The 13,447-nt window shown below is 41.2% G+C and overlaps 1 protein-coding gene across 1 annotated transcript in view; it reads right to left on the bottom strand.

The window, feature by feature from the left end:
- Positions 1–12,046, bottom strand: part of MOB3B (MOB kinase activator 3B) — a 74,863-nt gene extending 62,817 nt beyond the window's left edge. The window contains exon 1 of the mRNA XM_086480044.1: positions 11,629–12,046. Coding sequence (XP_086336170.1) covers positions 11,629–12,046 — 418 coding nt within the window. The remainder of the gene's footprint in view (positions 1–11,628) is intronic.
- Positions 12,047–13,447: the final 1,401 nt, after the last annotated feature.

The raw sequence follows: 13,447 nt of genomic DNA, 5'->3' as shown, positions 1-13,447 counted from the left end.
TATGTCTAATAAATAATTAGTGAGTTGCACATAAACCAAAAGTTTGTGCACGTACTCTGAGTGTTTAAAAAAAAAAAAAAATCATATGATTCAAGTGTCAACTTTAGACCCAATCCCCACCTTGTTAATTTCCATTTCTTTCTGCTAGGCCAATGCTAGGTGAGTTGCTGAATAGAGACCACTAACTGTGAATCCTGTGTGGTGATGGTAACTTAGTAGCTATGACAAAAGATACTGGCAAACGCTTCCCCATTATTGAGCCAATGACGATTTGAACCTGCTTTCAAGAGTAATTCAGCTTTTCCTCAATGTAGAAGATAAGGTTAAATTTGTTCCATTTTAATGAATGGCTAAATGACTCTTAACTCAGTCTTGTGGAAGAGAAACTACAAGCCTCGGTCCCCTCTGCTGAGCTCAAAGGGACAGTGAATAAGCATGATGTTTGAGTGTACTGTAGAAAAGTTGTTCTAACAAAATGAACATTGTCCTTAATGGTGCTAAGACTGACATCTGCTTTTTTCTTCTCCTCTACTTCCTAAGCAATCTTATATGCTTCTGTTCAGGGTTGCACCAACTTACATTTTTCCAAAAAAAAAGAGGAGACTGTTGTTCTTCCTGTTATCTGTTAAGGTACAAGGCCTCTCGTCATCCTTAAGAATCAATACAGAAGAAGGAATAGAGCTACCTTCTTTAAGATCACATCAGAGTTGAGATTTCAAGTTGTTTCCTTCAAGGTGCCAAACAGCTAAGGCACTGAGTATTAACAATCCCTGTGTGAGGGACTACAGCGACCCACATACCACAGAAATGGTGAACTCAACAACCACAAACTTAAAGACTGGCCATAAACTCCCTTCAGAACCACCATCACTGTCCCCAGCTTTCACTTTTTGGTATCACCTTTTCCAGTGTAAACACATGAAAACACACTCATGAAGAAAAGATAAACTGTAAGATGCAGCCATGTAGACAAGGGCTAGTCATGTCACATGCAGCACTACCAGTGAATGTTCAGCTGAAGACAGTGGTCAAACTAATCTGTGCAGAAAAATAATTTCCAGCAGAAACCATGCTAAACCACGCTAAACCACTTTTCTCTGAGAATAATTCTTCTTCCAACTATCTCTTGCTGAATTTTGACTCTCCAAGCATGTAAGCTCCTCAAGGCAGAAAACTTCTGCATAACTAAGCACAGAAATAGTACTCCAGTTGTTTTCAGTGTTAAACACACAAGTGACTTAATCACACTTTTAAAGAAAACTGATAAAATAGTATGACGGTTTTCTCTGCAGCATTATCAGAATGAACACTATGCTTACAAACGTTTCAGATTATCTGAATATGTCATTCTTGCTTCTGTGTATAAAGAATCATAGTATTATTTAGGTTGGAAAACACTTTTACGATCATAGAGTCCAACTGTCAACCTAACACTGACAAGTTCAGACTAAAACGTGTCCTTAAGCACCACGTCTACACATATTTTAACTCTCTCCCAGTATGGTGGCTCCACCACTTCCCTGAGCAGTCTGTTCCAATGTTTGACCACTCTTTCAGTAAAGAAATTTTTCCTGGTGTCCAATCTAAATCTCCCCTGGCACAACTTGAGGCCATTTCCTCTTGTCCTATCACCTGTTACTTGGGAGAAGGGACCGATCCCCACCTCACTACAGCCTCCTTTCAGGTAGTTGTAGAGAGCAATAAGGTCTCCCCTCAGCCTCCTCTTCTCCAGGCTAAACAGCCCCAGTTCCCTCAGGTGCTCTTCATAAGACCTGTTCTCCAGACCCTTCACCAGCTTCGTTGACCTTCTCTGGACACGCTCCAGCACCTCAATGTCTTTGTTGTAGTGAGGGGCTCAAAACTGCACACAGTATTCGAGGTGTGGCCCCACCAGTGCCAAGTACAGGGGATGATCACTTCCCTACTCCTACAGGCCAGACTGTTTTGCTATAAAGGCTCACATAAGCCTTTTATCAGCACAAGCTGTTTTTAACCATGTACTGTTAAAGCCCATATTTGACTTTCCTCCAAAAAAAAAAGTCTATAAAAGACATGAGAAACTCATTTAAAAGAAACTAATGAATTTTACCCTGTTAAGGTTTCTAATTTTGCTCTATTTACACACTCTATGTGAATCTAGAAGGCCAAAATTCTATTTGAAAGAAGGTGGCCAAACTTAAAAGGCAGTATTGGTGCATATACCTCTGGCTCAATCAAAGACTTTGTCCTTGCTTTAGGCTTTCCAGAAGTTCCCTTAGAACCACACTGCTGTAGCACTCCAGCTGTTCCACAGTGAAGTTAAACTGATATTGTACTTTATACGGGAATAAATTACTTCATTTTCATAATTCTATGACCACACCTTATTCTGATGATTGTTACCATACATCTGGGGCAGATGAGATATGCCTCTTCCCTTGGCTAGATTCTGCATAAAACATGACCCAAAAGTACCAGCATTGTCCTCAAGAGATTGACCTTAAGGATGAAAATACTTTGTGTGAGTAGGAACTATCACTCATTTTCTACAGTATTTTTGAGCTTGAATAACTACTTAAATTTGGCAAAATAAACATAGCCAAAAAGTAGCCACTAAGAAAGCTGATATTTGTGAATCTTATTTCATTTTCATTCCAAGAAATGAACCAGCAAAGTCATTATGATCTGTAAATGCTACTCCTACACACATTCTGCTTTGCAGTATATCAGACAAAGTCTGCTTTATAAGGTTTCAAATAAGGAGCTATTCTCCTTGTTCATCAGGGAAAGGAATGCACACAACACTGTGGAATGCAGACTTCTCAGTTCACACAAACCCACTTTCCAAGGCAAAGCGTATTCAAGGTATTGAATTTCCTACACTTTTAAGTTGGGCACAAGCTCAACCCCAGTATGCTATAGACTTAACACACTGTAGACATCAGCCATGCTGTGAAGCTAGCTAAAAAGAAGCATTCACAAGTTCAGTTAGCGTAGAAGCTGTGGTGTGAAGTTGCAGATCCTTTAAGGGACTAATTTAAGTAATGTCCCACAGTGTATGCAATTACAACATGCTGGAGAGTTAAATTCCTCGACAGAAAGGGACCTGGCAGCTACAGGACAGACTACCCCAGTTCCTACATGGGATACCACTCCTTGCAGCTGTTCCATACTTCTTTCTTCCTCCCTAAGCAGTACCAGAGTTGAGCAGAGATCCTGAAACCTTTCAGCCTGTCCAGAGCCAGCAACACATCCCCTCTCCCCATAAGCTTTCGCTCCACTATTCATGACACTGTTGTCAGGAGAAAACGTGTTAACACTCACAAACATTCCAGGTTTTGCAACTAGGTGGGCTTGAATGGAGGGGTGGGGACGTCAGACCTTGGTGGCACCAAACTAATTTCAAAGTCAATACGTCAGACCTTGGTGGCACCAAACTAATCTCAAAGTCAATACGTCAGACCTTGGTGGCACCAAACTAATTTCAAAGTTAACATGAGTATCAACATAAGAGAAAGTTAAATGTCTGTCTTCACATACAAAATTAGGAGTGACATTGTCTGCTTTGCTGCAGTTTCTTCTTTTGTTGTCTGTTTGTATATAAGACCAGAGTTGTTTCTCATAAGGTGTGCCAGCTTTGTGGAGTTTCCACCTAACATCCTTCTCTGCGCAGAAGTGGAATTTAACAAGTACCTCGACTCTGTATGTTTTTCTGCTCTTTGCACACTGGGTAAAAGAACCCTGATTTTTGGGCCAACAATACCACTTCAGTTATTTATTTCTGTTGGTGTTCGTTTGTTTGTTTTGTTTGGGTTTTTTGTTGTTGTTTTTTTTGTTTGTTTGTTTGTTTTAAGTTTCTGTAGCATGAAGAACAGAAGAAGAGAACTGCTGAGACCTGCTTTTCTATGTGGTAATGAAAGTGCTTTTTAGCCCTGAACAATTCCCATAATACAGAAAACCTGGCATATGAGGCATCAGCCTTCTACTATGCATTCTCCAGGTGAGGCAACATTCCTTCATATCAGCAGTGTCAAGTCCTTCTCATGGAAAAGCACAGAATGTGCTAAAGAATTTGCACTTAGAAATTTGCAATTTCTGTTGAACATATTTTCTAATCTTTTCAGAACTAGACTGAAGAATAAGTTAATTTATATGTCTGAGCAAGAAGCCATGTTCCTCAAATGGCACACATAGCATCAGATCAAGAGGGTACGCTGGGGAGGACAGCTTTGGGAGCAATCACCTGTAAGTCAACAATAATTGTCATATGGGATTGTCTAGACTACTTCTAAGCTTCAGTCCCTATTGTATAAGCAGAATGCGTAGACTAATCAATGCATTTTAGATACCAGATGAAAATAGGGAAACAAATTCCTCCAAAGTATAATCAGTCATCAAGAAAGTATTGCAATGCTAAGAAGGCCAGACAGCTAGCTATCTAGTAAACTGCATCATTCACCATACAAAAGGGGCCAACACGATTTTTAGTAATCTTCTTTGACAGTACTCTTGAACAAACGTACTAGGTTTGTGGATTGATTCATCTTCCAGCTTAGTTTACATAGAAGCATCTGTCAGATCTTGAACCACAAGAAAAGGAAAAGGGGGAGAGAAGAAGGAAGTTCTGACATATAATCTAGTTGTAAAATATCTACCTCATATTTTCCAGGCTCATGTATTTTAGGAAACCAAACTTGGTAAGAATATAGCTGTGCTGCTGCTGTAACTTTGCTATAACATACCTATATGCACAGAATTCACGAAATTTAATGACTAGAGGAAAGCTACAGCCATACAATGGTTTATGGCTTGCAGAATATTCTTTATTTCATTGGCACAAAAGATTAACTCAAAGCTCTTGGCAAACATGCTGAACGAGGGACCAAGGAAGGGCAGCAACAGTGAAAAGAAGATAAGCTTTACAAAACAAAATTCTTCTTTAGCCCAAATCCAGCATTGGTGTGACAGTTATAAAGATGTCGAAGATGATGTTTAGAATTTACAACAGTCTTCAGCTGGTAGCCTACAGCTATATGCATCCACCACTGGGTGACTGAATGACTCTGATTAACAGCCAGCAATCTGACCCCTCCCTTCAGCCCCTGACAAAGCTTTGTCTTAAAATGAAAGAAAAAAAAACAGCTGTAGAGATTGTACATTTTTTTTATTGCAGAGCAGCTGTGCATGAAGCTATGGCAGTTCCTAGATGGCACAATTGGAATAGCTGCAAAGAATGAAGAAAAAGAATATACAGCAAATGCCATTTTGCCCACACCACGGGCACCTCCTCACACTTTGGAAGAGCAGTAAAACAGGGACAGTTGTAAGTCAAAAGTCAATGATGTCAAACACTCTCCCCACGTTTCTACAGGCTGTACTGTGAAGAGGCCTATGCTCAGTAAAAGTAGTTGAGGAGTCTCTATTCACACCCACCAGCCAGCTGCTCCCCTGCTCCTGCAGAAAAGTGGCTCAAGTGGTAAATACTATTACTGGCTAAAGAACCAGAAAAGTACTACCTCAATATTAGCAAGAAACAATTGAAAAAGCTTAGTTCTTGATTTAGTGGTTGTTTTGAATAACATCCACGAGGGCCCTCTAGAGTCTTGGTCTGCTTTTGCAGATGCATTGTGGTGACATATTGGGCTACTCTATTGGAAGTAGCGGCACACACATGCTCTGTGCAAAAACTCTGAAGCTGCCAGCTACAAAAATTTACTAGTTAAGCAGGGACCAGGCAGTGTATTTCTAAAGATATATTATTTTTCAGCCAGTCTTAGGCTTTAAACACTTTTAAAGTATGTTTTCATTTTGATCAGCCATAACTAGGTTATTTGATTACAATAACTTTATTTGATTACAATAACTAAGTAACCTTTGAAATCCTTCTGTACAAAACCTCACAGTTTAAAAGTGATTTTATACTTTCATTAATTGTGAAATTGCAGCTTCTTAAACTGATTATTCAGTTTCTAATCAATTTAGCTCTTGTTCCTGAAGCAGCCTGTCAGTGCTGAAATTAGAATTAAGAATCACAGGATAATTCATGCTGGCACAGATTTTGGGAAGTCTGTGTCCTGGCTTTCTGTTTCATACAGCCATCAGATCAGGTTGCTCAGCACTTAATCCAGCCTGGTCTTGAAAACCTCAAAGGATGGAGACAGCACAACCCCTCTGGGCCCCCTCTCAATTGCTTTTTTGTCCTCATTGGGAGAAGTCTTTTATTATGTCAAGTCAGAAAATAAGTTCATGTCCTCCTTTATTTCAGCCGAACTCTGTCTTCTGACTGCCTTCTCATTTCAAACTACGGTCCTGATGAAGAAATCACATGGAGATGTTCTCTGGCCTGTGTTATGCTAGAGGTCACATTAGAATGAATGAAATAATCCCCTGCGGCCTTAAATATCTGGGTATCTTTCCCAGAGACTCTTACAACCGAAAAAAAACATTCCATTAACTGAAAATCCAAACAATACAGAATTATTCCCAATTTAAGGCTGTAATAAGGAGGAGAAAAGGCCAAAGGCAACTGAATTTATCTTGTTTGGGAATCGGGGCCTGAAAGGAGCACAACAGTAGAGAGCTGCCTCCTTGCTTAGCTCATTTTCTGACACTGCCTGAACTCATATGGTGAAAGCTAACCAAGAACTGCAGCTGTCCCAAGGATCTACTCCTTCCTGCTCCAAATTATTGCTTCAGCCTGTTTACCAAAAAGCACAGAGATAAAAAAAAGGGGGGGGGGGGGGGGGGGGGGCAGGGGAAGAAAGGCACTTTTGAAGCTACAGAGTATTTAATTTGTCCATATGAGCCTGCAAAATGCATCCCCTGAAATGTGTTTAAATAGCAAGACTACTACATGCCTTGAAGAGCAACTAGTATTTACTGAAGAAAAAGAGTTCACCCTAAAGCTAAATATAACTCCAGCACACTACAAAAATTCATGCTAGGGACTAATAGCTTCACCAGAGTGGCCTCAGCAAGCACACAGAATGAACTCTCCTCTGCTCTGTTCTGTATTTCCTCTCAGTGAAGACTGAGACAGGTCAGGGTGTATCTCTGGTTACAAACAGAACTTGTTTTCAGAGGTGCCAGCCTCTTGCATACCTTAAAACCACTTAAAATGGATAAAGGAAATTGAGAATAATAGAATGAGGACAAGGACATAACTATGCCTACATCTTCTACAGGCTGTGAGGCCATTTTACAAAGACAGTCCTTAAAGCTTTGCTATACAAAGTGGCGGTCCTAACATTCAGCAACTATTTTTGTCACCTGCACACAGTTCTTGACAGCTCTTCCTCTCCCATACTAGCTCCCTTTTCTCCTGCCAGCCAGTTCAGTATTAGGAGAGTGGCTGCAGGAAGGGGCTCTTTTCCAGCAAATGAATAGACCAGAATACTGGAGAAAGCAGAGGAAATAGTACCAGACCACAAGAAGTACAGAAACTGGTAAGTGGCCAGAGGTCTTTGTGCCAATGTAAACACCAACAGGGTTAAATATAACATTCATAACAATCTATAACTCAACCGCATTCATGGATTTTTTTTTTAAAACCACAGAGGAGCAACACCACCACCACAAATAAAAAAAAAAGCCCACCAAGCCTGTCTATCCTACCCCTATCCTGAAATTATTTCCCTTGAAAGTAGCTCCTCAATGAAAGCTGCACTTAATCACAGTTCTTGAAATCACTTTAGATAGTTTGCATGAGATATGTCAAATGAAAGAGGTCAAGTATAACAGCATTGAGCTGAGAAAAACATGTTCAGGTTTCTGTGGACAGGACCTATAAATCCCACTCTGGATCTCTTCACCAAACTCATTTGCCAACAGAAAGGTCAGGCCAAATCCCATCCACTGGACATACATACACTTTTCCAGAAAAATTCTCTGCAGACCATATGCTACAAAGATTTAAAGTAGTAAGTTAATCTCTTTAAGTTACAGCCACTCAATGCTTTAAAACTGTCTTACTATTACTAAGGATGTACCTAAGCCTGTTTTGTTTTCACATCTGAGTATATATCTTTCAAGATCTATTTCAATTGCTTTGAAGAATGAACAATCGAAATTTTCACTGTCATTAATTTCTCTGAATGAAAATAGAGGCTTGCATTAATACTAAGCCTACGGTGCACCTAACCAAAGGCTGCAGGTAGGAACAAAGAGTGCCAAACACAGTAACACGGCTCCTCTCTCTGATCAACTGTGAAAAGCAAAACATGTAACAATATACATGCTGAGTGACTGCATTTCATTCAACAACTTTGTAAGCAGTATTCAGACAGGCTGGCATAGTATCATCTCTATTTTATAGATGGGGATTGATGTGCAAATAAATTAGAAAGATTCCCTTAAAAGAAAAGTAACTTACTCAGGAACAGACCCAAACTTCCCTTTGACTGTTCTGGGTGCCTAAGTAGGGACTTGCTGAAAGAAGAGCCACCCAGAATCACAAATTTAACGCACCGTGCATCTGGTTTTGAATTGTAAGATCTAAGGCCTCCCAAGATATTTTACCAACAGTTTCATACCAAAAATTGGTGAATCAAGGAAATAATAAGTGTGCAGGTGGCCACTGTGATATTTGCAACAAAGGCTCAAGAGAGGGGGAGAGTGGAAATAGGATACAAGTACTGCTCTGTGGAATAATGCTTCAAACTGTATCTATAAAATCTATTTATGGCCCTGTCCAATCATCTCGGTCTGCAATACAACCATGGAATCATTAGGTTGGAATAGACTTCTAAGATCATCAAGTCCAACCGTTGACTTCATACCACCATGCCCACCAAACCGCATCACTAAGTGCCACATCAACACATTTTTTGAACACCATCAGGGATGGTGACTCCACCACTTCACTGAGCAGCCTGTTCCAATGTTTGGCCACTCTTTCAGCAAAGAAATTTTTCCTGGTGTCCAATCTAAACCTCCCCTGGCACAACTTGAGGCCATTTCCTCTTGTCCTATCACTAGTTACTTGGGAGAAGAGACCGACCCCTGCCTCACTACAACCTCCTTTCAGGTCTTCCCTCAGCCTCCTCTTCTCCAGACTAAACAACCCCAGTTCCCTCAGCTGCTCCTCATAAGACCTGTTCTCCAGACCCTTCACCAGCTTTGTTGCCCTTCTCTGGACATGCTCCAGCACCTCAATGTCCTTCTTGTAGTGAGGGGCCCAAAACTGAACACAGGATTCGAGGTGCGGCCCCACCAGTGCCGAGTACAGGGGCACGATCACCTCCCTACTCCTGCTGGCCACACTATTGCTGATACAGGCCAGGATGCTGTTGGCCTTCTTGGCCACCTGGGCACACTGCTGGCTCATGTTTAGCCAGCTGTCAGCCAGCATCCCCAGGTTGTTGTGACCCAAGTGCAGGACCTGGCACTTGGCCTTGTTAAACCTCATCGCATTGGCCTCAGCCCATTGATCCAGCCTGTCCAGATCCCTCTGCAAAGCCTCTTTACCCTCGAGCAGATCAACACTCCCACACAATTTAGTGTCATCTGCAAACTTACCAAGGGAGCAATCAATTCCCTCAGCCAGATCATCAATAAAGATATTAAAGACAACTGGCCCCAATACTGAGCCCTGGGGGACGCTGCTTGTGACCAGCCACCAGCTACATTTAACTATTCACCACTACTCTTTGGGCCCAGCCATCCAGCCAGTTTTTAACCCAGCTTTGTGTGCACCTCTCTAGGCCATGAGGTGCCAGCTTTCCTAGCAGGATGCTGTGGGAGATGATAGTGCAGTCCACTGCTCCATGAAAGCTCAAGCAGACTTTTCCCCTTCCTTTGGGTCAATTCAGAGTGAGATGAAGATTTTTCACAGACATCAAGCATTCCTGTTCTGACTTGTATCAGAGTCCAGTTGCATTCTAGAGACCACAGGTCGTTCCCCTTCCTCAGTTTCTTCAGATTCAATTTAATCTACAACAGCAGGAGCTACTCAAGGAGAAAAACAGTATATTGAGGGTATTTACTCATTCCACTATTGTGCTTACAAGCAATAAGGCAAGCCTTCAGGATAAAAGTTCCTCCAGATGTATCTTACTACAAACATAACAGGGGAGCATCTAGAGCTGAAAGGTTTTGTGTTATAGATTATTTTGTTGGTTCAGTAAAGTCCATCAGCATGCCAGTGTGTTACCTGTTCCCCATGCTTGCTGACAGACTACATTTTCTGCATATGCTAACTGCAAGAGCAGAGTAATACTGGAATACTCCAAGATGGAAACTTGGTACAACAAAACCCTGCAGAAATACTAATGGAAGCCAAATCACATACTTCACTGCACCTTCAATTCCAAAAATCATGCAGCCTGAATAAACATAAAACCCCAAATGCTTTAGAAATTAAACCCATTTTTTTCACTAGACAAAATATATAGTACTGTTTCCTTTGAAATCCTCCTCCTTCTTGCTGTGCTGGCAAAGTCTAGATTAAAAGCTATAGTTACTGACTTCTTTCTACCTGTTAGCGTAGAAAAGAAAAGTAATAGGAACTGGGAAACAAACCACAAGTTTGTCCAGACAAATAGCTGTCAAGGCCAAGAATAAGGTATTTCAAAGGTCAGGAAATACTGATAGACGCAGCTTCTTGATGTATCACCTAACAATTAGCTGGAGGCCTAGTTGCATATAAACTGCAAAATATTGGGCTGAACTATTTTTAACATACAAGAATTATTCTTGTTTGTTACTCATCTGGGTCAAGTATTTACATATAACATCTCCTATTTCTTACAGCAAGCTCCCAGCTTTCCCACTTGCAAGAATAAAATCACAGACTCTCTTCAGAAGAGAATCAGAACTCATTAACTAAAACGGCTAAAATTATATAAGTACACTGACATCTTTAAGGTAACACACGCTGTCTTTTTTTATTTATTTATTATGTGCAGCCACAGCTAAAGATTCAGGCTGTCTGCACTACACAATGCACTCTTCTGCAAAGTCCTCCTCATCCAGAGGGAACTATTCCAGCAAAGATACTTCCACATATTTCCCCCACTCTTCAGGAAAACTATGTATTATAAAACGAAAATTGTGCTGCCCTTACCAGCTCTCTTATCTAGGCTGCCTGGTGAAACCATAGCAAAGCTTGTTAGTTACACATAGTCTTCGAAATAGTAATTCAGAGAATAATTCACTTCCCAATTCGTCAGTTTTAGGTAGGAAGTCAAGAAAGGGTGTGAGGGCAGAGTTCACTACATTCCTGACTCTCCACTGCCTTGTAGATCGCTGTACACACTTCAAAGGGAGGATACCGCTCTAATCAGGCTTTGCTTTCCATCCATTCTGTATCTGACAAGGTGGCCAGGCAAAGAACAAAGCAATGCAAACTTGATTAGCTTTCAACAAGCTAATAATGCAATGCAGATCACCCTTAGTGATTAACCTGAGAGGCTTACAAGGGACAAATGGCTAGAAAGAAAACATTTTAGGCTAAGAAACCCCACCATATCTAGCAGCCACAGTTAACACTTCATACATTTCACACTACTCCTGTAAGACACCCTCCTCCTCCCCACCTGCTGTTTAAAGGCTTGAATTTCACAATACCTAAAAATGAGGGTGGGAAAAGAACATGCTTAGTACACAGAATGAAAGGCAGTTTATCCTTTAGGACTTCTTCCTCGCACTTACCTACACTCGTAGGAAATATAGCCTCATTGTTGATTTGCACCTCAATCCAGTCCATGAGAAGATTCATATACTGGGGTGCTGGCAACGCTGTGGGCTTCTTGTACTTCATGTCATCCTGCCACCGGTACTCATACTTAGGGCCTCCAGACATCACTGGGCAGGTCCTCTCTGTGCAGAACTCACAGATAGTTCCATAAATGAGGTTGATCCTATTGAAGAAGTCAACAACATGGACAGCCACCCAGTCATTTTGGTCTTCTCCGCTGGGCAACTGCACAGCTGCTTTCAAGTCCACACCTGAATTCAGAGAAGCCTGCGCTCGTTTGTGAAGTTCAAACCTCTGGGTTCCAGGTTCAAACTTGCGTTTTGGCCGAAAAGTCTTGTCTTTATTAAAGACTTGCTTGAGTGCTATGGACATGACTGCTAATCTTCTGCTCTGCAGCAGCTGGCAGAAAAGTATAGCTGAGATTTAATGCAGGTATCTGAAAACTGTTGCTCCCTACCACAGGTCCTCCAGGCCCTGCTCTTTTTCTCAGAGAAGCTTGTATTAACTTCAGAGCAGTCTACTAGCTCTTCTTGAAAGCCTTCCCGACAGGCTTTATGTCCCTAAGGATATGGAAACAATATACATTAGTGGTAAGCTCAAGTCTGGCCCTATCAGTTCATTACAGTTTTAGCATCATTTTCTAGTTATTATGAGCTGAAAAGCCAATATATAACAAGCAAGCCTTAAAAAATTGGCCAACTCCTAACCAGATGAACATGTAAAAGAAAAAAAAAAATCCTCATTTTTTAAAGTATGAAGGAATTAACTTGTCTACATTTAGCCTTTACATGTACCCAGGGCTAAACTATAACAGTTGCTCTGTCACTCAATGCCCCCTCACCAGCCAGGAAGGAGAATCAGGAAAAGGAAAGCAGACCCATGGGTTGAAGTGAAAAAGACTTAATGAAAAAAACAGGTACCAAGAGAGATATATTTGGTCTGAGTTACACTCAGACAAAAGAATACCCAGTTGTCACAATCAACTGGAGAGCAGTCCTTGGGAGAAGCCAGAGAAGGAGCAGAAGGGACCCCAACAGGAATTCCACAGGAACTCCCCTTCCTCAGCAAACCTTCCCCCTTTATAATGACCATGACATTAGGGTATGGGCTACACCTGTAGCTCACTCAGGTCACCTGCCCTGGCTGACTTGAAACTGCTAACAGCCTGCCTAGTGTGGCTGGCCTACGATTCTATTCCAGCCATACCTGGACATAACTTCTCTGTCCTTTTTATGTATCTAGCCAAATAGAGGCTCTAAATTATCATAAAGATGAGAATTCAATAATCTTCCCATCTTTAGATCACTTTTAAGCAAGCCTTTTAATTTTGCTGCATTTTTATAGTGACTGCATACCATACATAATGTATGTACAAATTCAGTAGATAAAATGCTATGTGACAATTTAGAAGTCTTATGTAACTGCTCCTAAAGCATCTAACGGTGCCTCTAAATGTTCACCACAGTTTCAGTGCTCTTCTCTGTAGGGGAAAAAAAACTCCCGAGCAAGATTTTTCCATATTTGTTCTCTAGTTTTCATTAACAAGGTATTTGTTTTTGCAAACATCATAGAACCTAGTTAAGAGTGAAAGCTACAGTATTGCACAGAAATAATTCCTGTTTCCCACATGTCAGGGGTAGAGGCTGGGCTGGCCACTAATGAATGACAGATGCTCCCTATTAACCCCTCTCCCCTCTCAGAAGGGGAAGGGAGAGGGAACAAGGGAGAGAGACTTACTGGTTTGGAAAGAAAACAACTTTAATGAAACAATGA

The sequence above is a fragment of the Leptosomus discolor genome, chromosome Z, assembly GCF_034619465.1.
Source record: "Leptosomus discolor isolate bLepDis1 chromosome Z, bLepDis1.hap2, whole genome shotgun sequence".
NCBI lineage: Eukaryota > Metazoa > Chordata > Aves > Leptosomiformes > Leptosomidae > Leptosomus > Leptosomus discolor.
This window is presented reverse-complemented; position numbering and strand designations above follow the sequence as displayed.